General features: G+C 41.9%; 1 protein-coding gene across 3 annotated transcripts in view; it reads right to left on the reverse strand.

The window, feature by feature from the left end:
* Positions 1–12,737, reverse strand: part of ADPGK (ADP dependent glucokinase) — a 28,530-nt gene extending 15,793 nt beyond the window's left edge. Inside the window, exons 1-3 of one of the 3 annotated variants that reach the window (XM_079122860.1) lie at positions 11,153–12,735; positions 3,728–3,953; positions 418–480 (exon numbers count right to left, since the gene is read on the reverse strand). In XM_079122860.1, coding sequence (XP_078978986.1) covers positions 418–480; positions 3,728–3,953; positions 11,153–11,385 — 522 coding nt within the window. In that variant the 5' untranslated portion in view covers positions 11,386–12,735. Of the gene's footprint in view, positions 1–417; positions 481–3,727; positions 3,954–11,152 lie in introns of all 3 variants that reach the window. The other 2 variants (XM_079122859.1, XM_079122861.1) reach the window with 2 other exon arrangements.
* Positions 12,738–27,154: the final 14,417 nt, after the last annotated feature.

A 27,154-nucleotide genomic window follows, 5' to 3' on the forward strand; every position in this document is an offset into this window, starting at 1 on the left:
ATTTGGATGGGAAGGATCTGGGCTCTCTAAAGAGCTTACGAATGAACTTCTTCTATTAACAGGTACTGTTTCCAAAGGTTAACCCTAGAATTTCTAATCATCTCTGTTTAGAAGTTAGTTACTATCTATAAGAATAATAACTATAAAAATCTACATTTTCCACTATAATATTTCATAAGAACTTTAATTCTTATTGAAATATCTATGAACAACACTATGTTAGGCATAGAGTAAATACTTAGAAAGTATTAGCTACTACTACCCTGCTAATACTGTATGCTTCCTAATAAGAGGCCCACAGTCTGACATAGAGCAGGTGATGTTTAATTGAATCAAGGAACAAATATCCATGCTTGCTCCTAAAATTATTGAAACAATAAAGAAAGGTACAAATTTTAATCTGGAAATTTGACCTACCTTTAAATCTGAATTGGCTGCAAATTTCTGTCCAATTAAAGCTGCATTTCCTCCTACATAGTGCTGTAAGATAATTCAAGGTGATAGGCAGTATTTTAGCACAACTGGTTACCCAAGCTTACTAATTTTTAATGTTAATAATTATAGACCATTTTTCCCCAAAATATTTTGAGGTGACTTTACAACAAAGAAACAAATAAGTTAATAAAATATAGAAACAGACAGTGAGTAATAATGTGAAGAAAATAAATATGGTAACCTGAAAAGTGAGTATGATTGCCTTAACTGTAGATCAAATTTGACTGAACTCCTGGGCCACCAGAACATATAAAGAAAACAGTGTGGCTAGGTCTTGTAAGCCTTTAAAATGAGTATATGATTATGTTACTGTCCTTAATCATTCAATAATTTTTTTTTTTTTAAATGGTGCTGGGTTTGGAATCTTGTGCTATCACTGAACTATACCCCCACCTAAAGTTTAACTTTATCCCATGCTTTCCTTTCTGCCTCCATCCCCTCCTGTCCCTTCCACTTTCTGCTTCTAGCTCTCAAAGTCAGCCTTCCTCTTGGCCTCAGACCTTTAGCAGTTTCCTCCCCTTTTGCAGTGCTACCTCTTCTGTGATGCTTTCTCTGTTCCCCTTCCTCAGTGACATCTCAGCCTCCACAACTGTCTTCCCCAGACACGATCACAGACCACTCCCTGCCTCTCTAATGTGAACCTGTATTAGAGCCCTTTGTCTATCTGAGCTATCATCATCTGGGCACATGACTAGCATCTTCAGGGCAGGGACTATCTTCTCTTAAGTGCTCAGTAAATGTTTATTGCTAAACTTTTGAGAAAAGAAGAAACACACTGATGTGTTGGGGGAATATATGGCTTTCTGGGAGTAAATTCTAAAAGGCAATGGCTCTAACATAGAAAAATATTTTCCTCTAAATACATCTCTCAGCTGGAGAGCAGATCCTTCAAGATTGGCATTCCATATCACTAAGGACAGATCCAAGTACCTTAGAAACCTGATGGAATAGGCAATAAGGCTGTTGTTCAATTCTGAAAAGTTGAGAAGCCTAATCAGTAGTTTTGCCTGGGGTGATAACCTTTAGCCCACACAGAGGCATAGACTAACTCCAGATGCTGGCCATCACTCTCATTCCATGGTTTGGGCTGACCAACCTCTGGATTTAAGTGGGACATTAAAGTTCTTCATAGATTAATTTGTAACTTTCTGTGACATGCAGGCTTAAATTTGACCTTTTAACAAATCCAACTTCATTTTATTTAATTATGATGGCTAGCAGAATTTACAAAAAATTCTTGGGGGAAAATATTAAGATATCTACAAAATGGATACCAGATTTTTCTTTGGTACCAGGGATTGAAACCTAGTGCTTAACCACTGAGACACAACCCCAGCTCATTTTTTATTTTGAGACAGGGCCTCACTAAGTTGCTGAACTGTAATCCTCCTGCCTCAGCCTCCCAAGCTGCTGGGATTACAGGTGTGTGCCATGGTGCCCAACTCAGATTTTTCATATAATTGTTACTGTTTTTTTAATCAGGCAAACTGCCTTACAGTTAAAGGGATTTTCAAATGGCACCAAATTGGTGTTAGAAGTAACAGATTTGGGGCTGGGATTGTGGTACAGCATTTGCCTACCATGTGTGAGGCACTGGGTTCAATTCTTAGCACCACATACAAATAAATGAATAAAATAAAGGTCTAACAACATCTAGAAAAATACTTAAAAAAAAGAAGTAACACACTTTAGGTTTTACAATGTTAAGAAATAACAAACCACCAACAAAACAAGATACAAGTTTCTGTAGAACTTTTTTTGTTATGAAACAAAATGGTAGGTTCAAAGCAGAAGTTGTTTAAATACCATGATCACAAAGATTTCTGAGTAGCAGACTTCTTAGGTTGGAACTATCATGATTCTCAAAAAGATCACTCACTACTAAGCTAAGCTGTCAAAAGGACCATAACTTAAATTTTAACAACTTGCTGTCTCCCCTAGAAACTCAACTGGCTAATGCTCCTATTTCTAATATTCAAATGGGTAGCTTCAGAGAACAAAAAACTTTAAAATCTCAAGTCATCAAAATAAAAGTGATCACAAAAGTTTACTTGTGAAAGGTACCAATTAAAAACAGCATTAAGAGCTTCCCTGGCTAGAATGACAGACCTAGTCTGTGATGCCCAGTTGAAGGAAGGTTTCAGATGAGGAGCAAAAATTGGCTGGGGTCGGGGGGAACTGGGGTGGAAGATGTTTTCAGATATACAACCAAAACTCAGTCTCAACAGGCAGCCCCAGTACTGCCGCTTACTCTGTGTGAGCCTCGAGGAAGTGCCTGGGCCAGGGCTTTATGATCACCAGGTGAGCTTGGAGACCACTGAAGTTCCATCACCTGACTTGTTCCAACCAACAGACCAACTGGTTCTCAAAACAAGGTCAACAGACCAACATCATCAACCAGGCAACTTGCCAGAAAGGTAAATTCTTGGTTCCCATCCCATCTCAATCAAAACTCTGGGAGTCGGCTAGGAATCTGATTCAATAGATCCTCCAAGTGATTCTGCTACATGCTCAAGTCTGGGAACAACCAATCTAGACTAGCGGTTTTCAATCAGGGGTAATTTTGCACCACTCCTCTTCCTGAGTTTCTAACCAAGGAAACACTGGACAATGCCTGGAGATGTTTTCAGCCCTGGGGAAAGGAGCTGGAAAGGATGCTAAACATTCCACTATGGTCACAGGACACTCTTTCCCACAAAATATTATCCATGTCTCTGTTGATAAACCCCATTTTGGGGATGGGGTTGTGGCACTCAGTGGTATGGCACTTGCTTAGCATACGTGAGGCCCTGGGTTCAATCCCAAGGAACACACTGAAACCCCACTGCATCAGCAGAACAAAGGTGAGGACCCATCTCCCCCTTTCCCAAACAAAAGCTAGACCTAGTTCTCTGTGGGTTTGGCCTTGTCCTCCTGCTTAGGACTCAGCCATATTAAGATTACTACAAGTTATCAAAAACAAGCATTCCAATTAAAACAAATTAGGAGTGGACAATGTTTCCTTCTTTAAACCTGGGTAACACGAAAAAAAAAAAAAAAAAAAAGGTAACTTTATGATGAACCAGAACCAAAATTATAGTAAATAGGGATCATTAATGTTGGCTGAACTAAACTGATTAGAAACAACAGAGTTAACAAAACATGAGATACAAAAAAGTTGCTTCTAGGAACCATATTAAAAAGGTTTCTTTTCCCACCCTGTCTTAATTTACTCTTGGTGAACCGAACAGACCTGGGCTCCTGGGAACTCTGATGCTATTTGGGCAACATCATGAAAGGCTTCCTTGTCACTGAAGAAGCGCTCAGCAGCAGCTCCCTTCCCCATGAAGTGGACGAAGGCTTCTTCCAGATCATTCCTTGAATGCAGAACTGCATGATCTCTCCCATTCCCAGGTCTCAGGCCAAGTGCCTGCAAGAGCTTCACGCCTGAGAGCACCACATCGACACATGCATTGACTCTGAAGGAAGAGGAGAGAGATATGTGAAAGGAAGCAGCTGCAGCACAGGGGCAGCACCTTGGTTTTTAGCTGCAGAGAAAGGTTTCAGAGAACTGTACTCAAACGGATCAGATGAAGTGAATCTGTTACCTTAACTGGAAAGAAAAGACACGTGGCAGAACAAAAATTACTTTATCTGGATATACATATTAGGATCAGATCAGGATCTTTTTCAAAAGTTTGGCAAAATTTAATAATAGTTAAAAGTGAGAAAACAGTGCTTTGTATTTCAGAACAAAGCTACCATGGGAATAAAAATGTAGCATTTCTAAGAAAATACTGGCAGAGCCAATCGGGATTCACACTATCTTATGCAAGTCACCCTAATTTCTAAGTTTCTCATCTGAAAAAAAATGGCAATGATATTAATAGTTAACTCACAGAGATACTGTGAAGATTAATGTTTGGGAACACTGCCTGGTGCAAAGTAAGCAAAATATATTTTGGTCAAAAGTTAAATACCAGACAATTTCCCTCCAAAGATAAAAGAGGATGGTGGTCAGACAATTCAATACCTAACTGCCTAAATACTTCCAGCTGAAAGACTGCATCTTAAGAGCTGAGTGGGGCTTTAAAAAATACTGAGGCACACTTGTGGCCTTGTAACAACTCATTACTTGGCAGGTGTTCACAAGACTTATTCATGAACTTTTTTTTTTTTTTTTTTTTTGTGGTACTGTTTGTTGAACCCAGGGGCAATCCACCATTGAGCTACATCCCCAGTCCTTTTTATTTTGAGACAGGGTCTTACTAAGTTGCCCATGCTTAGGCCTTGACCTTAGGATCCTCCTGTCTCAGCTTCCCAAGTAACTGGGATTATAAGCATGTACCACCAAGCCCAGCTTATCCATGAACTTTAAAGGACTGGCAAGAAACCAGTGCAGCACCTGGTTAGTTTTATGGAAATTATAAAATACTAAAGTTGTCTGGCATGGCATCTTCTATGTGTGCATGAAAAAGTTCTGGCTTACATGTGTTTTCAGTGTTTCTTTGCTAAAGTCATCCCTCTTTTAAAGAGAAAGGCTAAATAACTAAGGCCTCTAGATGAGGTCTTCCAGTCCCCACATCTGACGCTTCTGGTTACTACTACCCTTCCCTTGGCCTACTGGGAATGTTCCTCTTGCTAGAGTGGTTGGTGCCCACAAGCAGCTCCAAGCCTCTAAGAGCAAGCTCACAGCAGACCAAGACACCTTCTAGTGATAAGGGTGGCTGAGATTCAGAGCTAAAAATGAGCAGCTGGAAACCTGAAGTTAAACTCATTAACAAAGAAGGACCAACGGACTGGATTTTTAGCATGGAATACATAGGTATGTTTCTCTTCTAGTCTACTTCAAAAATCTCTCAGTCTGGAAGCTAACACACCAAATCATTAATGTTAGCAAACTGAGAAGAGGAGGCAACTGGATAAAGGAGAGTAATTTTACTTTTAATTACATAACATTTCTCATTTTTACAACTATGTATTACTTTTGAATTTTTAGATAACTTTAAAACTTTAAAAGGCTTTAAAAGTTTTACAAGGCTTGTATGTGAGCTAGCTATTATTAAATCACTCTTGAAGATTTACAAGGGCAGGAAGAGACATCACTCCTGACACAAAATGGTTTGCATCCTCATCCTAAGGTAATTCTTCATCTATGGATCCATGTTTTGAAAAGATTTTTGCCCATAAATAGCATTTAAATACTCAAATTTTCTTTTAAAAATTGAAGATACAGATAACTGGTTAACTGGAAGAGTATAATGTATGAATTACTATGGCTTTCAGTGCATAAAACATAGGGACAGGCATGCAGCAGATACTTAAGGATGCTTAAAACACATGTCTTTCATAGCCTTATGAAATAAACCAAACACACCGTGCAAACTGGTCTCATTCCCACCCCACAAAGGGTACCCTTTACTTCCACTAAATGCACCTTAAATGTTTAAAAGGAGCCTCTGAATAGGAATCCAGGTATCCGTGGCTCTCAGACTCCAGTAAGTCCCTGAGCTCCAGACAGTTTGAATAGCCAGGGATACTATTTCCTCCAAACAGTCCTATCTTTATATTAAAAAAAAAAAAAAAAATCCAAAAGGATCCAAAAGTTCACAAAGAAATTTTACATTCAGAAATATAACTACTTCAAAAACTGTAAACACATCACCTTCTTATCTAGTTCCACTGAGATCTTAAACACAGTTTTTGTTTGTTTTTTCTTTCCAGTGCTGGGGATTGAGCATAAGGCCTTGAGTATACTGGGCAAGTGCTTTACCACTGATCTATGTCCTCAGTCCCAGAGTTTGATTTTTTTAAAGATATAATGCAAAAATAAAAGGAAAAGTTCAGTACATTTTGTAAAACAAGACAAACCAACAGAACTGATTTTGAGTTACAAAGAAATGTAACTACTGAGGAGCATTTTGTAATCCCCCATTAAAAATCATCATGCAAGGAATACTAATATGAAAATAGAGGAAACATTTTATTTGATAACTTTTATACAGTTTGTATTAATTTTTAAAACTTACTAAGTATCTACTAGGTGCCAGATACCAAACTATTTTTACATATACTTTTTATATAATACTTTAACTGGAGCAAGGATCTTCCTCTGCACTTCCCTCGACAGCATTCCCAAATGTAAACAAATTTCCTGAGCTGCTTTATTATCAAGGGGAAACAGAGGGATAGAGGAGCTAACAGAACCAGAAGACAAAGCAATGCTCATCTGACCTGAAGGCAGAATTTCACACTTCGGTAAAGAAATGCATAAAAAAGATTATAGTGTAGTTTTGAAGAAAACACAGATGAAACAATTGGAAAAAACCAAACAAGGCAAAGATGCTGAAACAAAGGCTGTAAGGGCAGGCAGGGCACACTGGAAGCCCTGGCTTCCTGGCCAATTAGCAAAGACTTGTGACTGGCAGGGGACACAGTTCTCCCTCTGAGGCTGTAAACTCCTCAAAGGATGATGTTTCCTATCAACTCCATCCTGTTTCAACCTCTTTAAAATTTTTTCTAAGGCTGCTTCTAGCTTTAACATGATGTGTGTCACATATTATACATGAATTATAATTATACATACACGAATTATATATATACTAATTATAATACCTATGAGATACAGAACTGTAGAGAAATCACAAAGGGCTGGGCAATTGTGCCTGGGCTGAATCCTGGATGGTGCATCTGCAAAGAGAAAGGAGCTCATCTTTATGAAGTACCAAGGCCTAGGCATCCATTTTTAGGCATATTACACCCATTTGCAAAGTTCTGTAAGACAGGTGGTCATTACTGCTTTCAGCTGAGAAAAGTGAGGCTGAGGTTAACCAACATTCCAAAAGCCACCAACTGATGGAGCCTAAATTCAAGCCCAGATTTATCTGATACTTCATTCCACAAAGGGAGCATATGTGAGCAAAGTTTTAGATGAAAGGATTAACATTGTGTTCAGACACAATAAAAATGTGATCTAGGTAGGAATGGAGAATTCATACCAGGGAGAAGAGCAAGACAGATCAGAGCAAAGACAGTTATAGGGAATTAACGTTAGGATGAGGGCTTCATCTTCTACCCAAAGTTCAACAGGTACCAGGGTCTACTTTGGGAGCAGAGGAGTCAAATGTCCTAGAAAAATGTGATAGGCTTCAACCCAACAGCTAGTTATCTCAAAAATCTGCAATTCTGGTCCTCCATGCATTCCTAAATTCCAGTCTCTCATATTTAGGAGCTGATGGAACAGCTCCCTTTGAAATCCCACAAGGTGTATCCCACTTCCTCTGAAATCTAACTTAACTTCCTCCACAAACTGTCTTTTCTTAAATCTCTCTTTCAATATGGCAACAATGTGGTATGACTATGAAACCTGAAATGGGTTTAAATTGCACCTCCTGCACTTGATAGCTGTGTGGTCTTGGGTAAATCAGTGAGTCCAAGCCTGTTTACTCATCCATATGAATGGATGACAATACAATATCTGCCCACCTCATAAAATTCTTATAAGATACCCAATACTAAAAACCTGTCTTTTGGGACTGCTTTTCTTTACTCTAAAATATCCAACCTGTTACGCGAATCTCTCTTGAATCTTACCTTTATCACCACTGCTAAGCAATAGTTCAGACTCTTTTCTCCCCTCAAACAAACCCTACAATGTCCTCTTAACCAGGGCCCCAGACATTCCTTCTTAGGCATCACACTAAATTGTGTTTTGTGTATGTTCATGAAAGAAAAGGGGGGGGGGGGAGGGGGGGAAGAGAGAGAGAAAGGGGGGGAGAGAGGGAGAGAGAGAGAGAGGAAAGAGGGAAGGGGGAGAGAGAAAGGGGGGAGGGAGGAAGGGAGAGAGAGGAAAGAGAGAGGGAGGGGGAGAGAGAGAGGGGGAGGGGGGGGAGGGAGGGAGGGAGGGAGGGAGAGAGGGAGGGAGGGAGAGAGAATATTAATACTTGTGTATTCTAGCAAGAAGTCAAACACACCAAAATGAGATTATGGTTCAAGTCTGTACATGCTCCCACCCACCCCTCCCATATACCTACCTTCAGGATAAAAATCTCTTTGGGTATCTAGAAATGTTCCTAATGGATTTGTTACTCACAAAAATAATGTGACACAGTTAAGACAGTTTAGAACTGCTGTTTAAAATCCATCTTTCACATTCTTATCTGTTATTCTCATTTAGTGTTAGTATCATTTACCTGTTTATATATCTTTATGGCTTCCTCATCGCATACCCTCACATAAAAGGCCCATTGCAATCTGGCCCAACCCTCCCTTCTGAACATCTTTATATTACTTTACCAAAAGAGTCTTGCCAAATTGTGCTTTCTTACTTTTGGTTCTCTTTCCTAAGTGGACATGTCCCCCCCACCTTTGCTAATTTATTTTTAAAGTTTCATTTCTTTTCTAGGGTCTGTTACACAAGTCACTGTAATAGAATATATTTCTCACAATGATCCCAACAAGATGTTCCACCCCATATGTTTTTTCTAATGTGGCATTGATACTCCTCCTATTAAGGTATGACCTAGGTCCCCTCCCCTTAAAATCAGGTGGAACCATGACACTGGTAAAACTGATCCTACGTATTTTGAAGGTTAAATCATAAGAAACATTAAGGATTCTGCCTGGTCCTCCTGGGACATTCCATTTCCTAACCCAATCTTCCTACTGTGAGACACTAAACAGCTAGGGAGAAGCCACATGTAGGTGGAAACCCTCCACCCGGGAAGTTTTGGCCACAATCGACCTTTATGATGAACCCAGTCCCAGCCACAATCCAACTACAACTGCATAAGACCCCAAGCAAGAACTGCATAGCAGAGCCCCACCAAATCTCAGATGACAAAAGATCATAAAATGGCTAGTTAAGCTACTAAGTTATGGGGTGATTTATTACATAGCAATAGTAAATGGAAGATCATCTTAGAGCTTTTTCTGATACCCTATCCTAGGAAGAATCAGTAATCCTTCTTTGAGACAACAGGTCTACCTTGTTGGTTTGTTGTTGTTTGTTTTGCTTTGCTTTTTTTCTGCAGTGCTGGAGATGGATCCCAGCAAAGTAGGCAAGTTCTACCAATGAACTACACCCCCAGCACACACTTTGTTCTTACCACTCAATTAACAAGGCACTTTTCACAACTGTTATGGACAATGGTATCCTCTGCCCCACCACAAATTCATATATTGAAGCCCTAACCTGTGTGACTATATTTGGACACAAGGCCTTCAAAGATGTAATTAAGGTTAAATAAGGTCACACAAGAGAGTCCTAATCCAATAAGACTTCTGTCCATAAAAGGAAGCGCACCAGCAGTGCAGATGCAGAGGAAAGGTCATGCATGTGAGGACAGTGAGGCCACCTGCAAGCTACAAAGAAAGGGCTTGCCCCAAACCAACTACACCAGTACCTTGATTTTTAGACTATAAAGTTCTAGAGCTTCAAGAAAATAAATTTCTGCTGCTTAAGTCATTCAGCCTGTGGTACTCTGTGCCAGCAGCCCAAGCAGATTAATACATTGAATGTATCTGATTTCAACAAATGAGGCAGGGACCTTGCTACACCCATATGTGTATCCTCAGAACCTACCAGACTTGACATCAACCATGTAGTTGATAAGTATCTGTTGAAAGAACATGCATGAAGGGAGGATAATTAAGAGGCTGATAAGTAGGTGGGTCAAAAGAGCCTGAACTCTTAAAAGGCCAAAGGAGATACATCTTCAAGAAGAAATAAATGTGCTGGTAGGGAAAAAAAAAAAAAAAAGTTAACAGTTGAGTACTTTCAAAAGCTGACGCCATACTAGATAAATTAAATAGATTATTTCAACTTGAGGATAACTTTGCTCTACCTTACTTCTTCTGGCTCCAGCACTCGCGCAAAGTACAGTACTTGACAGAAGGCCTGCTTTTGTATGATACCTTTGCAGTGATGGCAAAAGTCAAGTGGAACTGAGACAGGGACTAAAGTTAGCATAATGGAAATAATTACATTCCCGAAAGGAGTACAAAAAAGGAGGCGTCGTGATTTGGAAGAACCTTAAATATGCAATGTCACTGAAGTCTGGGGAAAAGTTTCTAAAGGGCGTGTTAAACTAGTGGAAGGCTGCAGCAAGCTGATGATGCAGACTAAAAGAAGCTGAACTTGAAAATTAGGAATCTCAGTGAAGTGGTGGTCTCCAAACTGGATAGCGTTAATTAACAAAAAACAGGGCATAAAGAAAGAAAGACGGTAAGGGCAGAGACCATTCCTCTTCCGAAGCAAGAGGAAGAATGCCGTCAAAACTGGCAAGACATTTTTGACTGCCAAAGAACAGTCGCCCCTGGAGTAAGGAAGAGGAGAGCTGGAACGATGAATGGACACCTGAACATGAAGGTGTCAAGCTGAGTGAGATTTGCAAAGACCATTAGAGCTGGTCCTACCCGGACTAGAGAAGAGCGCTGTGGGGCCAGCTGAGTGAAAACCAGCCTGAGTCCTGCGGCGGTGACGAAATTGGCTAGACTCAGACATCCGACACCTCTTGCCAAGAGGGCAACGCGGACACCGGCGCCTTCTGAAACCCCGTTTCCACGCGGGCTCTGTCTTACAGCTCCCCAGCCTCCCGACCTCCAAAGTGGACCTCGGAGGCCAGAGCGCCCGCACTTCCTAGAGGGGCCCAGAGACCCAGGCCCTGCGGGCACTCACCCTACAGCCACGCGGCGCCAGCGCCGGGCTGGCTGCACGATGAGAGCGTCCCAGGCGGCCGCCAACCGGCCCTCAGGGGAAAGAGACCCCGGGGGCACGGGCGAGGGCCCCAACCGCAACGAGCTCCAGAGCGAGCGCAGCGCCGAGCCGGGCAGCTCCGGCTCCAGCAGGAAGACGCAGCCCACGGCCAGCGCCAGTAAGCCCGCGCACGCAGAGCCGCGCCACAGCGCCATGGGGACCGTGATGCTGCAGCAGTAGCGTCAGACTCGGTCCCCGGCCCGCGCCTCTTCCGGGCTCAGCGCGTGCTGACGTCGACACGCGCTTGCATCACACCCGCGCGCCACGGCCCTCCCGCTGGGCGGGACGACGCTGTCGCGACGGCGGCGAGCTCCCCTAGTCCCGATTCTGGCACTTGGCGGCGCTGAAGGAGGTAGAACGAAAGCGATCGCGCTAGTTCAGGCCTTGTATCTCTTCCCCGAACCCCCAAATTACTGGGGCGGGAATATAATTGCTTTCCCAGAAAAACGGAACAGACAGATTAGGAAGAAGCGGGCAAGCCTCGCGTTAATATTTGAGCCAGCACAATCTCACACACCCTTGTCCCTCCGCCCCTTATCTGTCCTCTACGGTTTTCTAAAACCATCCCGGGTGCTCCGCCTCCCCTGGTGGACTCTGACGGCAGCTGTGTTGCAGAGACGTCCTGGGTTGCTCAAGGCTGGGGGATTTTGCCCCTTTGGAGGGTGGCTCGGATCCTCAGCCATTCGGGGCTTCAGTTGAGACTGAGGAGACCCCACAGAGATCGTCTTCGTGTGGATGACCCGATTTAACATTCAAATGGGGGCGGGAGGCCGGTACTGGAGATTGAACCCAGGGGCGCTTAACCACTGAGCCAAATCCTAAGCCCTTTTTAATATTTTGTTTAGTGACAGGGTCTTGCTAAGTTGCTTAGGGCCTCGTTAAGTTGCTGAGGCTGGCTTTGAACTTGTGATCCTCCTGCCTCAACCTCCGGAACCACCGGGATTACAGGCTTGCACCCTTGCACCTGGCATCAAATCTTAAAAATAATTCCTTTAGTGTGCTGTACCTTTTAACAAGCTGAGGAACAGGCACAAATGCATACAATCTTGAGTATAACACAGAGGGTATTGAACCAGGTTTCTCTTGTTCCCCCTTGATAATATTACTTAAACCCAACCTTGTCTTCCTTGGTGTGACCATTCTGAGTCTAGGTTAAAAACCAGTGAAGCTAGGCCTAATGCCAACTCATTCTCAGCAACAATCATGCCCTGCCTGGTCTTGTTCCTTGGCCAGTTTCCATTTTTCCAGTTCTGCTCACTCCTGACCTTGGCTCTGTGTCCAATTTTCCACTGTGACCCTGACCTTTGGACTTGGGAGTGAAATTTTATTTCCCTAGTGTTGATCTTGGACATTTATCCTCATTCTCCCCAGGTGCACCTCACCAGCACTTCCCCATCCTGATCACCTATCCTTCCCTAGTTAGCCCCACCCCACCCACCTGATCATGCCATCCCCTTCAAAGGAAAGATTCACACAGCAAGGGATTTGGGCTACTCTGGGAAAGAAAAATCAAGAAGCCCATGAATCTGGGTAAAGCCATCAAAGTTGTCTTCCTTCTAGTTGACTCTTTTCTCTCTCTTAGGAGCACATGCTAATCAAAGAAAGTGCTCCCTCCATGGCCCTCAGTTGGCAGGTTTCCCTACCACTAGAGCTCACTGAACCAGTACTCAGCTCCAAAACAGCAGATCTACTGACTGGCCAGAAACTTTCTCTCTTTTGAGAATCTGCACAGAGTCAGATGTTTGTAGTTAATTGGTTTGGGTTGTGGACCCACAAAGTCTTGTGGGGTTGAAGGTCAGGGAACGTTAAATATGTTCCTGAGGTCAAGTTTGGGGGAGTAGAAGAAGCTGAACTGTAGGAAAGCTACAGACCTAAAAGACCAGGAGAGGGGTCCACATCATACAAATGTGGTGGGGATAGAAAGCTGCCATAACCTTCTTGCTCCCATGAAATGTCACTGAGCTTCTAGCACTTTGCACCTAATTGGTCTGCTTCTTTCTTGGCTTGTTAGAACTTTTCAGTTAGTCACAGCTTGAACAAAGTGGAAGTTAATTTCTCATGTGAAAGTCCAAATGGGGTACATTTACAATGTGGGCTCCAGCACAAGCTAGCCCCATTTGGTTGTTATGGGGGCTGCTCTAGGTCTCCTGTTAGTTGGTCAGTCAATATAGGTTTCATTGTGCGTGTGTGTGTGTGTGTGGAAGGGTGGTACATACAAGGAGTGAAGAGCTGACCTTGATCCAACTGCGGACTGAAGAGTCAGGAGCTGCAGGAGGTGAAGAACAGAACACTAGCAACAGTAGTGGAGTCTGATGTGGCTTCTGGCCATGTACACAATCACAGTGACCTTAATTCCCTCTCCCTGTTCATGAGGGGCTCAGGGGGAGGTATTCAACTCTCTTGGTACTACAGTCCCCCTTGAAATATTCCATTAATGAAAAAAAAAAAAAACAGTAATTTCAGATTCTGATCATCTCTCTGTTTGTAGTCTGGAATGCTTTGCAAGCCAACTGTTTTTCTAGAAGTCAGATTTCTGGGCACAGTTATACAAAACATCTGAGTGGACAGCTGAAGATTCATTTCTTAGGTTGAACAAAGAGAAAAGTCTGGGTGGGCCTTGGGACAATCACTCCCCCACCCAAATTGCTGCCAGACATGGCCTTTGCTGTTGGTTCTCTCTCTAGAATATTAAAGTGAGAGTAAGAAAAAAAATTGGTTCTAGACAATTTAGAGAGGAGGCTCCAGATGTCCCACCCAAAACCCTGACCTGGAAGGCCAGAGAGTAGATTCCACATTTATCCAAGAAATTAGCAGAGTCCCATCAGTTCCCAAATTAGCTTAAGGTTTTGGCTTTACTGTGAATACCAGTCAACACTACTCTCTTGATCTGAAAGGTTTCAAGGGTCAAACTTGTTGCCACATTGCAATAGAAACTAAAGTGGGACTAGTCAGTCCTTGTGAAAGCTGGGCTAAACCACTTTTCCCACAGCTCTGGGCCTCTGGGGCATCATCCAGTCTGCTCTATGAAGGATACACAGTATCAAGACCTTTGCCAATGCCAAGGGCATGGCCAACTACAGGCTATATCCAAAGTCCCAAATCAGAGCACAGCTTTGAAGATTACAGAAAACTCCAAGGAGATAAAAAAGAACTAGAGTATTCCAAGACCAGAAAAGAAAAAAAAGCTTTATTGTCTGGGCAATCAGACATCCTCCTCCCTAACCTGCCTTAAGAGGATGAACTGCTAAATGGTGAGAGGCAGGGGTGTGAAGGTGCAGGAGCCAAGGTGACAAGATCAGCAGCAAAGCAATGAGAAAGGCAAGGTTGGGCAGAAGGGGACAGGGGTGGGGTGGGGTGGGGTTCCCCAATAGTAATCTGATTTCTGACACAGACCGGGTGCAGAGATCTTCCTACCTTGTGGGATGTAACAACGTATAGGCCCTGGATTTCCACTTCAAGATGAAGTGTTTTGGATGAGGAGTAAGTACTGAGCTTGGGCAAGTGGGAAGCACAGAGCTATCTGGGCTTCTGTCTTTAAGAAGCCACAGCTTCACAGTGCTCTCTTGATGTGTCAGGCTTCCTGGAACACAGCCACCAGACTGCTGACTGAAGTCCTTCAAACTCACAGGCCCGCCTGCTTGGACTGTCCTCTACTGGCTGTGTAAGCCCTATCATAGACCACATAACGCCTGTTGTAGGGATCTGGTTTGGGTTTCTATAATACTTGCAATGGTTTGGAAGGAAATGGAAAGTTTGCCATTTTGTCTTTCCTTTTTGATTCAAGAACCCCAGAAGTTCTAGAACCACTTAGCCTAAGACTTGTTTTTCAGACTAAAATAAAGGGGGAAAAAGAAAATGAAAGGAGCCATCCAACTGGAATAGCATAGCAGCACTGAGCGTCCTCAGGGGCCCAGGCTTCTTTTGCTCTGCAATCACTGGGGTAACAGCACAGAGGAGAGGGGACATCCTAACAAAACCAGGATTGTGAAAGAAAGGAGAGGTAATGAATAGGTGCTGCAGGGCAGTCAACAGCTTGTACTTTAATGGGAAGAAGTGGGGTTTAATACCTGGTTTCAAATATTCGTTTCTGCCATCCACTATCTGCATGGGCTCAGTTATTTAACTTATTTGTCCCTCAGTTTCCTTATCTGAAAAATAATTCCTACTTTACAAAATGGTAGTGCAAAGTGGAGGTATCTTAGAAGAGCACAGTGTGTGATACGGAATATATTTTTTGGTTTTTACCCACAATTCGTGGTTCGTTCCTCTCATAGCTCTTGTTATTTCCCAAGCTATTTACAATAATGTTGGGGCACTGCAAGCTGCAGAAAATAAAATCTCCATATCTCTCTCTTTTTCTCTCTCCCACCCCTCTTTACTGCTCCTTTTTAAAACCAAGGCAGGCCCTAGAAACTAGAATTTCTCATCCCTAAGGCAGGTCATAGAAACCCCAACATTCCCTCCCCTTGGAGCCAGTGGCCATAAAGAAATTCTCTGATCTACCTTGTCTGATACAGATGACTAGATCGCCATTTCAGAAGGGGTCTTGTTCCATATCTTCAAGGAAGGAATGCTAAAGAATCTGAAAAGAGAGACCTTGCTGGGTTTCCCCATCTAATCTATTGACCTTAGATCACACCTGTTTTGTCCAGTCCCATTTCGACATGGTTGTCCAATTTTTCAGTCATGCCTGTGCAATGAATTCTTCATAAAAACCCAGAAGAACAGTGTTCAGAGTTTCTGGACTGTTAAACATGTGGAGTCTTGCAGGAACATGAACAAGAACACATGCACCTGCCAGGAGGATGGCCAACCACTACTCCATGGAGATGGAAGTTTCTGAGCTTGGGACCCTTCCAGACCTCACTCTATGTATCTCTTCTTCTAGCTCTTTGTATCCTTTAAAATATCCCTTATAAGAAATCAGTAAATCTAAATATAGTATTTCCCTGAGTTCTGTGAGCTGCTCTAACAAATTATTCAAATCTGGGGGAAATATGGGACCCTAATCTGCAGTCAGTTGGTCAAAAGTCCCAGAGACCCTGGGTTGTGACTGGGTCTGAAGTGGTGACAGTCTTGTGGGACAGCCCTCAATCTGTGAGATCAGTTGCTGTCTCCAGGTAGATGGTGTCCGAATTGAATTAGAGGACACCCAGGTGGTGTGTGCTGCAGAATTAATGCCTGGCCTGGTCTATTTGCTTATTCCATGTTAGCATCTTACTGTCTTGATTGATAGCTGATAATGTAAATCTTTTACCTATTTTTCATGAGCGTTTTGCCTATATTTGACCCTTTTCTTCATTCCCATATTCAATTTTGAATAAACATCTTAAAAAAAAAAAACCAGGATTTTGACCCCAATTTGGTGAAGATGAGCATTTTCCTAGTATGTAGTTGTTCCATCTAAAACTATGATAGAAGCTTCCATTTATTTAGGTCTGCTTAAATTTCTCCAAATTAGACTTTCACGTGTGAAGTCTTTGCACATCTTTTGGCACTAAATAAATTGGTATAAAATATACAATATTTAAAGTGTACAAATTGATATGTTTAACATATGCATATACCTTGAAATCATCACTACAATCAAGCTAATAAACAAGTCCATCATGCCCCAAAAGTTTCCTCATGGCTCCTGGTAATCCTTCTCTCCCCCTCCTTGCTGCCCAAATACTGCCCTATTCCCCATACCCAGAAAACCAATGATCTGCTTTCTGTCACTGTTATGGTTTAGATGTGAGGTGTCCCCCCAAAGTTCATGCGTGAGACAATGCAAGAAGGTTCAGAGGAGAAATGATTGACTTGTGAGAGTCTTAACCCAATCAGTGAATTAATCCCTTGATGGGGGATTAAGTGAGTGGTAACTGGAGGCAGGTGGGGTGTGCCTGGAGGAAGTGGTTCGTTGGAGGCGTGGCTATGGGATATATATTTCGTATCTGGAGAGTGGAATCTTTCTGTCTGCTTTCTGATGGCCATGTGAGCTGCTTCCCTCTGCCACACTCTTTTGCCATGATGTTCTGCCTCACCTAGAGCCTCAAGGAATGGAGCTGGCCTTCTATGGACTAAGACCTCTGAAATCATGACCCCTCAAATAAACTTTTCCTCCTTTAAAATTGTTCTGGTCAAATCTTTTAGTCACAGCAGTGAAAAAGTTGACTAAAACAGTCACTGTATATCAATTTGCTCTTTCCAGAATTTTATATAAACGAGATCATACAGTTTGTACTCTTTTTATTTGACTTCTTTCAGTTAGCTTAATTACTTCAAGATTTATCTAGGATGTAGTGTGTCAATCACTAATTGCTTTCAAAAAATTTGTATTCTCAAAGTAGTTAAGGACTGGCAGGAAGTTGTAAAAGTAGTACAGAGAAGTCCTGTGTACCTTTACCCCAGTTTCTCCCAGTGGATATATCTAATGTAATTATAGTGCACCATTAAAATCAGTAAATTAGAATGACACGGGTATATTTTTATGTCATTTTTTCATGTGTGGAGGTTTGAATAGCCACCAATCAAGGTACATAGCTGTTCTGCCACCACAAAGATTCCCTTCTGCTACCCCTTTATAGTTACACCCACCTCCATTCTCCACCATCCCTAACCCCTGGTAACAACTAATCTGCTTTCCATCTCTATAATTTTGTTATTCTGAGAAAGTTATAAATGGAATCATATAGTATGTGATCTTTTGAGACTGGCATTTTGCTATGGTTTGGATATAGTTTAAGTGTGTCTTTCAAAGGTTCACGTGTTGACATTTACTCTTGTGAGGTATTGAGAGGGCAGAAACATAGCCACCTGTGGGTGACATGGGAGGCTGAGAGAGGAGGATCACAAGTTAGAGGTCAGCCTCAGCAACTTGGTGAGAGACCCTGTCTCAAAATAAAAAATTTAAAAAGAGGATTGGGAATAATCTAACCATAGTATTTAGAGGTGGGGAGGTGGAGACTTTGGGAAGTGATTAAGATTAAATAAAATCAGCAGGTTGAAGCCCCCATGATTGAATACTAGCTGCTTTATAAGAGAGAGAGACCAGAAGACACACACATTTGCTCCCTTGTCTGGCCATGTGATGCCCTGCACCACCTCAGGACTCTGCCAAGAAAAAGGCTATCACTAGGTACAACCCCCTGACCTTGGACCTCCAGAACTGTGAGCCCAAATTAACTTCTTTTGTTGAAACTTACCCATGTTATTGGCCACAGAAAAATGGAGAAATTCACTTTGTCTTTCTTCACTCATCACAATGCCTTTGAGATCCTTCTAAGTTGTCACATGGGTCAATAGCTCATCCTTATTTATGTGTTGCTGAGTAGTGTTCCATGGTATGAATGGATTGCAGTTAGTTTAGCCATTCACTCCTCGAGGAACAGTTGGTTGTTTTCTGTTTGGGGGCTAGCGCAAATAAAGCCTTGATAAAGAATCCTGTACAGGGTTCTGTGGGTACATAAGTTTTCATATTTCTGGTATAAATGCCCAGGAGTAAAATTTCTAGGTCATATTTAAGTATATGTTTAGTTTTTTCTTTTTTAAATATATATTTTAGTTGTAGGTGGACACAATACCTTTATTTTATTTTTATGTGTGCTGAGGATTGAACCCAGGGCCTCACACATGCTAGGCAAGTGCTCTACCACTGAGCCACAACCCCAGCCCAATGTTTAGTTTTTTTCATATCCCAAAAGCAATTTATGAGAGAGCCAGTTCCTCCATATCCTTCCAGCATTTGATATTATCACTATTTTTTGTTTTTGTTCTAGTGGATATATAGTGACAATTGTTTGCACTGCCCTAATGACTAGTAATGCTGAGTATCTTTTCAATTGCTCATTTACTGTTCATATATCTTCTTTTTTTGTTTTTTTTTTAATTAAAAATTTTTTTTTTCATTTGTTCTAATTAGTTATACATGAGAGTAGAATGCACTCTGGTTGTATGTAGTGCAGAGGCACACTGGTAGTATAATCATACATATATATAGGGTAATAGTGTCCATCTCATTACATCAGCCTTCCCATCCCTACACCCCTTCCCCTCCCCTCACTCCCCTTCATATATCTTCTTCAGTGAAATGTCTCTTCATGTCTTTTGCCCACTATCTAACTGGATTTTTTTTATTGTTGAATTTTAAGAATATGTATTCATATATCCTAGACACAAATCCTTTGTCAGACAAAAGTTTTGTAAATGTTTCCTTCTAATCTTTTCATTCTCTAATTGACTTACATAGAACTAAATTTTCTAATTTTGACAAAGTCCAGTGTATTATTTTTCTTTTATAATTTGTACTAGTTAGGTTATTGTTGTATTTATGTATTTATTTTTGCTAAGCAGTATTTCTTTGTATGGATAAGCCATGGTTTATGTATTCACCTGTTGATGGGCATTAGGTTGTTCCTAGATTTTTAGTATCACAAATAAGGTTGCTATGAACATTTGTGTGCAGGTCTTTGTATTAGTGTGTGCTCTCATTTCTCTTGAGAAATGCCTAGGAACAGAATAGCTGAATCATGTAGTAGATGTTCAACTTTTCAACAAACTTCCAAATTGTTTTCTGAAGTAGTTGAACTATTTTATATTCAGCAGGGTATTGGGGTTCAAGCTCTTCACATGTTTGCCAACGTATGGTCAATCTTTTAAATTTAGGTATTCTAATAAGTGTGTAATTTATCTTGTTGTCTTTTTAATTTTCATTTTCTTAATGATTAATGTTGAGCATATTTTCATATCTTCTTTGGTGAAGTATCTGTTCATATCTTTTGCCCATTCTTATTGGATTATTTGTTTTATTATTGAGTTTTAAAATAGTATTCTAGATACAAATCTTTTATTAGATATGTAGTCCACAAATATTTCCTCCTGGTCTATGACTTGTCTTTTCATTCTCCTACCAGTCATATTGGATTAGAGTTCGTCCTAATAACCTTGTTTATCCTTAAATACCTTTTTAAAGACCCTATATCAAAATGCAGACACATCCTGAGGTAGCTTATTGTTGAATTTTGAGAATGTCATTCATATAGTCTAGATAGATACAAGTTATTTGTCAGACATATGGCTTGTGAATATGTACCAGATGTCACTATCCCCCCATTAGAACAAAAACAAGAAACAGCAACCATATCAAAGGGGTTAGGATTTCAACATTTGGGTTTTATTTTGGATAGAGTGAACATAATTCAGCCTATAACACTCCTCAACTATTGCTGGCATTTTTTTTTTGTTCATTTTTGCCCAATTATCAAAATTGCAATTCTCCTTTTCCCGGTGTTCATGTCTCTTACAATCCTTTGATCATGCAGTGAAGTCGTTTTCTCACTCCTTGAATCTGGGTTGGCCTTGCCAATAGAAGGCAATCGTGACATGGTTCTAGATATGAGAGAAAGCCTTAAGAGGCTTCCCAGGCTTCCACTCTCTTTTGAAACCCTGCAGGAACACACGGTCAGGATGGGGTTGGACACATTCCAATGATGTGATGAAAGACACATTCATTCCATTGCCCCGGTAGCTAGCCAGCCAGCTCTAAGAAGCAAGCCACTCAGCCGATTGGTTACTGACCACTGCCAAGAGTAAGATCATCTAAGACCAGAACAGCCCAGCTGAGCCCAGTCTGAATTGCTGACCCACAAAAGCAGGAGCTAAATAAATGGTTATTATTTTTATGTCACTAACTGTGGAAGTAGTTTATTATGGAGCAAATATAGCCTGATACCCTTCCTAAGAGTCTTTGATGTAGTTCTTACTGGCATCTGGAAGGTTCTGTGCCCTGATCTTTACATATCTGGTTGTACTGTGACATCTATAGTTCTTCTCAAATACAATCTGCTCAGACAGGCCTTTGCTGACCAACTAACATAATTCAGCTTGTGTTTCTCTATCACTCCCCGTATTTTATTTTCTATCTACTGCTTATCAATTCTGATATTTTTCATTTTTTTAAATTAATTTATTTGTTTATTGTGAACTTACTCTATTAGAATATGAATTCTATGAGAATAGAGACTTTGTCCTTGTCAGAGACTGAACTACTGCCTGGCACTCCATAAACAATTGTTGAATAATAAACTAATGAATCTTTTGGAAATCACATGATTTGAATATTGTTCTTCTCATTTTACAGATAAGAAATTGGTCTGGGAGAGATAAGTGACTTGCTCCAAACTACAGTTTGTGGTAGGGGTCTCGAGGATATATGGTGCTGGGACTTGAATCGTAGACTTCCAAAGATACGCTACACTTTGTTTTAAAATTCTGACAAAGGAAACAGGGTAGACTGAAACTGGTTTCATCTATCACCTTCTATGGCAACGGTCCTTTCTCATACCACAGACACAGGCCTCAGTGCATGTGCCAGGAGCAGTTAACATCCCAAGTGGTCATCACTCCTTGGGGTCACTCGCCTTTAGCCTAGTAGCAGGGTCTGCAGGTTCCCCTGTTTCTCCCTGACCTCCTAGAAAGAGGAGGCAATTCATTCCCCTATCCTCCATTCATGCTTATGATTTTTTTCCCTAATGAATTAATACTGCTAATAATTTATTTCTAAATCTTCCTTTTAAGGGGCATTACAGTTCATTACAGTCTATTGCAAACAGATTTCTTTAAGCAAGTCAGACTGGATGTTGAAACTATAATACATGTTTTTGTTAATTTGTGGCTCTCCTTACTGTTTAGAACAATAGAAAATAACTTCAAAAATGAAAAAATGGACGGAACTTCACTGGGAAAATAGTCCAACAAATAGATTATATTTTCCTACCCAAACTACATATGTTCAATTAAAGGTATATTAAAAAGTCAATTTCCCAAAAGATAAAAGAGTAAAAAGTCATGATGAAAGTTAACTGGTTTTTTTTTTTGTTTGTTTGTTTGTTTGCTTGTTTTGAGAAATGAAATTTAAAACACACTGAAATGCTTGCTTTTCAGCAAATTCCACTTTGCCAAGTTTCAGAAGGCAGAAGACAGTTTCATTGTTGTTTCCATGCCTGGTAGAATCTGGGGTACCTGCTGCTTTGTGACAGCTGGCTTTGTCACCACGGAATCCATTGGCACAATGTCTTTGCGATCATGAGCTGCCTAGAGCCTAGAGAACCAACTAGGTATGGCGTAAATCCTGCTGCCTCTTACAGTGGAGTGAGGGTTTCAAGCTCAATCTATGTGCCTCAGTCAGTTTACATGGAGCTAGTACAATCACTTACTGCATATTTACCAACTTTTATTGTTGTTGTTGCTATGACCAAAAGACTGGATGGGAACAATTAGAGGAGGAAAAGTTTATTTGGGCTCTCAGTTTCAGGAGTCTCAGTCTATAGATGCCAATTCCATAGCTCTGGGCCCAAGGTGAGGCAGAGCATTATGGCAGAAGGGCATGGCAGAGGAAAGCAGCTCAGGACTTGGCCACAGGAATCAGAGAGAGCTTGCTCTGTTCACCAGGAACGAAATATGAACCCCAAAGGCACACATCCCCAGTGACTACCTCAACACACCCTCCCAGCCTACCGTTACCAGCTAGTTAATCCACATCAGTGTATTAATCCACTGATTAGTTTAAAGCTCTCTCTTTTTTAAATTTTTTTTTTTTTTAAGTTCTCAATGGACTTTTATTTATTCATATGTGATGCTGAGACTGGAACCCAGTGCTAGGCAAGCACTCTGCCATTGAACCCCAGTTCTCAACCTGGTTAAAGCTTTCTTAACCCAATCATTTGACTTCTGAAAACTCTTACATTGTCTAACATAAGCTATTGGGGGGGACATGTTATATACAAATCATAACAGATTTCTCTGATTGTCCTGGGATCGGAGAAATGAAAATGCCCCTGAAATCCCTTTCCTTGATTCATTTATTTTGGCCTCTTTGTCCTTCCTGGGGTGGGTTAAAGAATACTGGGTGTTTTCTACTTAAAAAGCTCCACCTGCAGGGGCACTCCTGCGGCCGCAGAGGATGGCTCACAGGCCTGACCCCAACCGTGGGGTACCCTTCCGGGCCCGCGCCTCCCTGCGATGGCGGGCTCTGGGAGAGCGGCTCGCAGCCCGCAGGGGGCGCCACGAGTCCACCGAAAGAGCCGCTGCGGTGGAGCGAGGGTAACGAGTGGGGCTGCTCCAGGCCTGCAGGCCAGGCCAGCCGCGCGTCCTCCCATTCTGAAGGGATGTTTCACTGCAAAAACAGAAACGCCACCAACCTAACACATCCGCGATTGGAGACCTTGGCTTTTTTCCTTCCTTGCTCAGTCCTTTTACCCATCGCTGCGCAGTGCCTTCGACTCCAGCGTTGTTGTTTTTTAGGGGATTGAACCCAGGGGGCTTAAGCCCTGAGCCACATCCCCATCCCTTTTTTGTATTTTATTTAGAAACAGTCTCGCTGAGTTGCTTAGGGCCTCGCTAACTTGCTGAGGCCGACTTTGAACGTGTGATCCTCCTGCCTCAGCCTCTCCAGTCGCTGGGATTACAGGCATGTGCCACCACACCAGGGCTTCTCCAGGGATTTCAAACCGAAGCACAGAGGTCACCTCTACACCTCCGGGAAGCCTTCTTGAAGTCCTCTGGAACTTGGGCATGAAGCCCGGGCGGGCCCAAGGGGCTCCGCCTGTGTGGAAGTCACTTGCACATTAAGCTGGCTCTGAGGATGGGTCTTGGCCTCCCTACCTGGCTTCAAGCTCCCAGTGGCGACCGACAGAGCTCCATTCAGTTCCCTGGCCTATAGTTATAGGTGAGGTAGCCACCTCTTCTCCCTCAGCGCTCACAGACGAGGCCCTGCAAGGAGAGGCGCTGCCCCATCTCCAACCTTTAGCTCCCCCAGGTCATTGAGAGGAGCTGCTAGAGCGCCTGTGTTCCAGTGGCAGGGGAGTGGAGGGGAGGGGTGCGCTCGTGCCCTGTCTGTGCCCTGTGTCAGCAGGGGCCTGTCCGTGTCCGGGGGTGTTTGTGCATGTGTGAGCCTGTGTGCGTGTTTATTTCTGGGAAAGCATCTTCTAAATTAACCATGTATCTGTATGGGATAAGTATTCAAGTTAAATTAAGACCAATTTCAATCTTGTTACTTGATGTAAGTAAAACACCCAATTCAGAGTCCAGCTCACATTGGAGCCTGGCAACTAGTACTATATTTGCAGCAATAGTCATCTAACTTTGGGAAAATTTCTCCCTCAACTGGCCTTTGTTGTTCCTACTTTATTAAAAGATGATTTTTATTTCCACAATCCCAGTGGGCAGGGGATTCGAACCCGGGCCTCCAGTATGAGAGTCCGAAACTCTAGGACACGGGCTATATAGCCATGACAAAAGATGATTTTTAAACGAGAAAAAAATCATGCCTCATACAAATAAAATATGAACACGTATGTCAAGGGTTTTTAAATTTAATTCATTAATTAATGAAACTAATAATGTGTTAAAACTGGTTTCCATACAAAGACCAGATATACTTATTGGCAAACAAATGATTATGAAATAAATCTGTTAATTATACAAAACTGGCTTTTTTCACAGCTGGGAAGGGGAATCACTTACACCTCTACTGGACAAAATTCACTTGCATTGCCCTGGTCAAGAACCATTTGTATTATTTTTAAACAATGAAAAATGGAAACTACTGTAGAATCAGATAACCTGGAAGGGTACATTACCCCAGCATTGCATGGACTGCTTTTTCTCCCTATATCAGAAATCTGGCCCAATTTTTGCTGGCTGTTTGTACGAAGGACTTGGAGTACATAAGCTTTCTCAAACTTATTAACAATGGGACACTTTTTCTAAGTGAAATCTTACAGAACCCTAATACATTTTTAAAATCTCAGAGTTAAAATGATTTATTACAGTAAATAGTGATTTATTACTGTAAATAGTGAAATAGTACAAAAGGCTAAGTTAAAAACTAGTCTTCTTTCACTTCTTTCCTCCTTGCTCCCTTCCCGTACTCCAGAGCTATATACTGTAACACATTTCTTATGCATCTTGTAGATACTCTACATGCATATACAAACATATTTCTAAAAACACAAGTAGGGTAAAAACAACTTGTTCATCTGTATCTTTTTTTTTTTTTTTAAATAAGAAATGCTCTATCTCAGCATTTTAAATGGCTAATAATAGTCCATGGTGTAGGTATCTCTTCACTTATTTGACTGGAATTCTATGAATAGACATTTTCAAAATATTTTTTAGTTGTAGATGGACACAATACTTTTATTTTATTTATTTATTTTTATATGGTGCTGAGGATAGAACCCAGTGCTTCACATGTGCTAGGCAAACACTCCACCACTGAGCCACAACCCCAGCCCTAGACATTTTTAGTTGTTTCAAATTTTATGGTATGAGCAAATGCTATAATGAACTTCTTTAATCAGTTTTGTGTGTGTGTAAGTATATAGATGTGTATCTGTGTATGTATTTGTGTTTAAACTTTGTAGCAATGGAATCACTGGTTTCAAGGGTAGCTACATTTAACATTTTCACAGTGAGTTACTTTCCTCACAAGTTGGAATAATTTACTTTTTCTGCCAAATGGCATCTCTTGACATCTCCACCTGCACTGGGTATTATCAAACTTTCAGATCTTTGCCAATCTGATAGAGGGAAAATGGCACCTCCTAATTTCAGCACACTTTTCTACAATTATCTCTATCAGTTAAAATTTCTCTTTGGTGGGAAACTGCTTGATTATTTGTGTGACTTTTTCTGCAGAAGAACACACGTGGAAACCCGGGAGCTCTGTGGGTTCTCTGGGCTCTCCTATTCCAGGAAGCAGCCCCTCTCTCCGAGTGTGCATTTGTTTCTGCTGCTGTGTGTCAGTGAGGGGCTGTGTGCCACCTCTGCATGTCTGAGTGTGTCTGTGTGCCAGTGTGTTCATGGCAGTGAACGTTCACATCTCCCTGCTGGGAGGAACAGACCTGCCCATGGGAGTGCAGGGTATCAGGAGGTTTATTGTAGCTACAGAGATGGTTTCTCCTGGGGTAAAGGAGCAGCTGGACTTTCTGTAACCAAGAACTTGAGCATGGGAAAGGCAAGGAGGACAGAATCCTCCTCACTCTTTTACCTACCCTGCTTCTTCCAGGGTGTTCCTCTCTTTTTTCTGCAGCCCCATGGGTCCAAAGCAGCCACTGCAGCCTCACCCTTCATGCCTTTCAGCAAAGGGGGGCATTGCTTGCCCAATTTTCCAAGAAATCAAACCATCAGTGTGACTGAGGAAGAGAAAACAGAAACCAACAGGGTCTGTTGGCAGGGGCTGCTGTAATGATTGTAAATCTCTGCTCCATCCCAGGTACCACTCTGCAGTGGCTGCCAGTTCAATCGATCTATCCACCAGCAGTGCATCTGGCGGCAGGAAGACAGACCTGGGTTCCAGTCTCTGCTCTGCCACTTTCTGGCTGTATGTATGAGGGCAAACCATGTGATCGCTTTGAGCCTCACATTCTCCATCTGTAAATCAAGATTAACAGGGTTTGCCTCATGGAGTCATTGTGAGAAAGAAATGAAATAGTATATATAATGGATTTTAATAAGTGAGTGCCTCAGTCAACATAGAATTCCTTCCCCTAAGAGGGACATTTTAATAATCACACTTTCAAACTGAAGATCAAAGAACATCAAGAAGTGTTAAACATCAGAAGCAGAGAGGATCCTTTTTCCACTGGCGTGTCCATTTGATGGGAGCCTGTGTAGGAGTGTGGGAATGGCAAGATCTGGCCCTGCCCACCCTCCTGTGCCACTTGCTGCTGCACCCTGGTAATTGTAGCCACACCTGTGGAAGCTCCTGGGTACAGCGTGCTGGTTCATGCCTCCAGTTCCTGCAGCATGGAGCATTCTCCCCTGTTCCACTTTACCTGGTAAATGCCTGTTTATACCTCAAGACATATTAGGACAAAAGATACATTATTTAATCTAGTCTGGTTATTTGTCAGAAGAGAATCAAAAGTGGACCTTTCAAAA

This window comes from Sciurus vulgaris (assembly GCF_902686455.1).
Source record: "Sciurus vulgaris genome assembly, chromosome: 2".
In the NCBI taxonomy this organism is placed as follows: domain Eukaryota; kingdom Metazoa; phylum Chordata; class Mammalia; order Rodentia; family Sciuridae; genus Sciurus; species Sciurus vulgaris.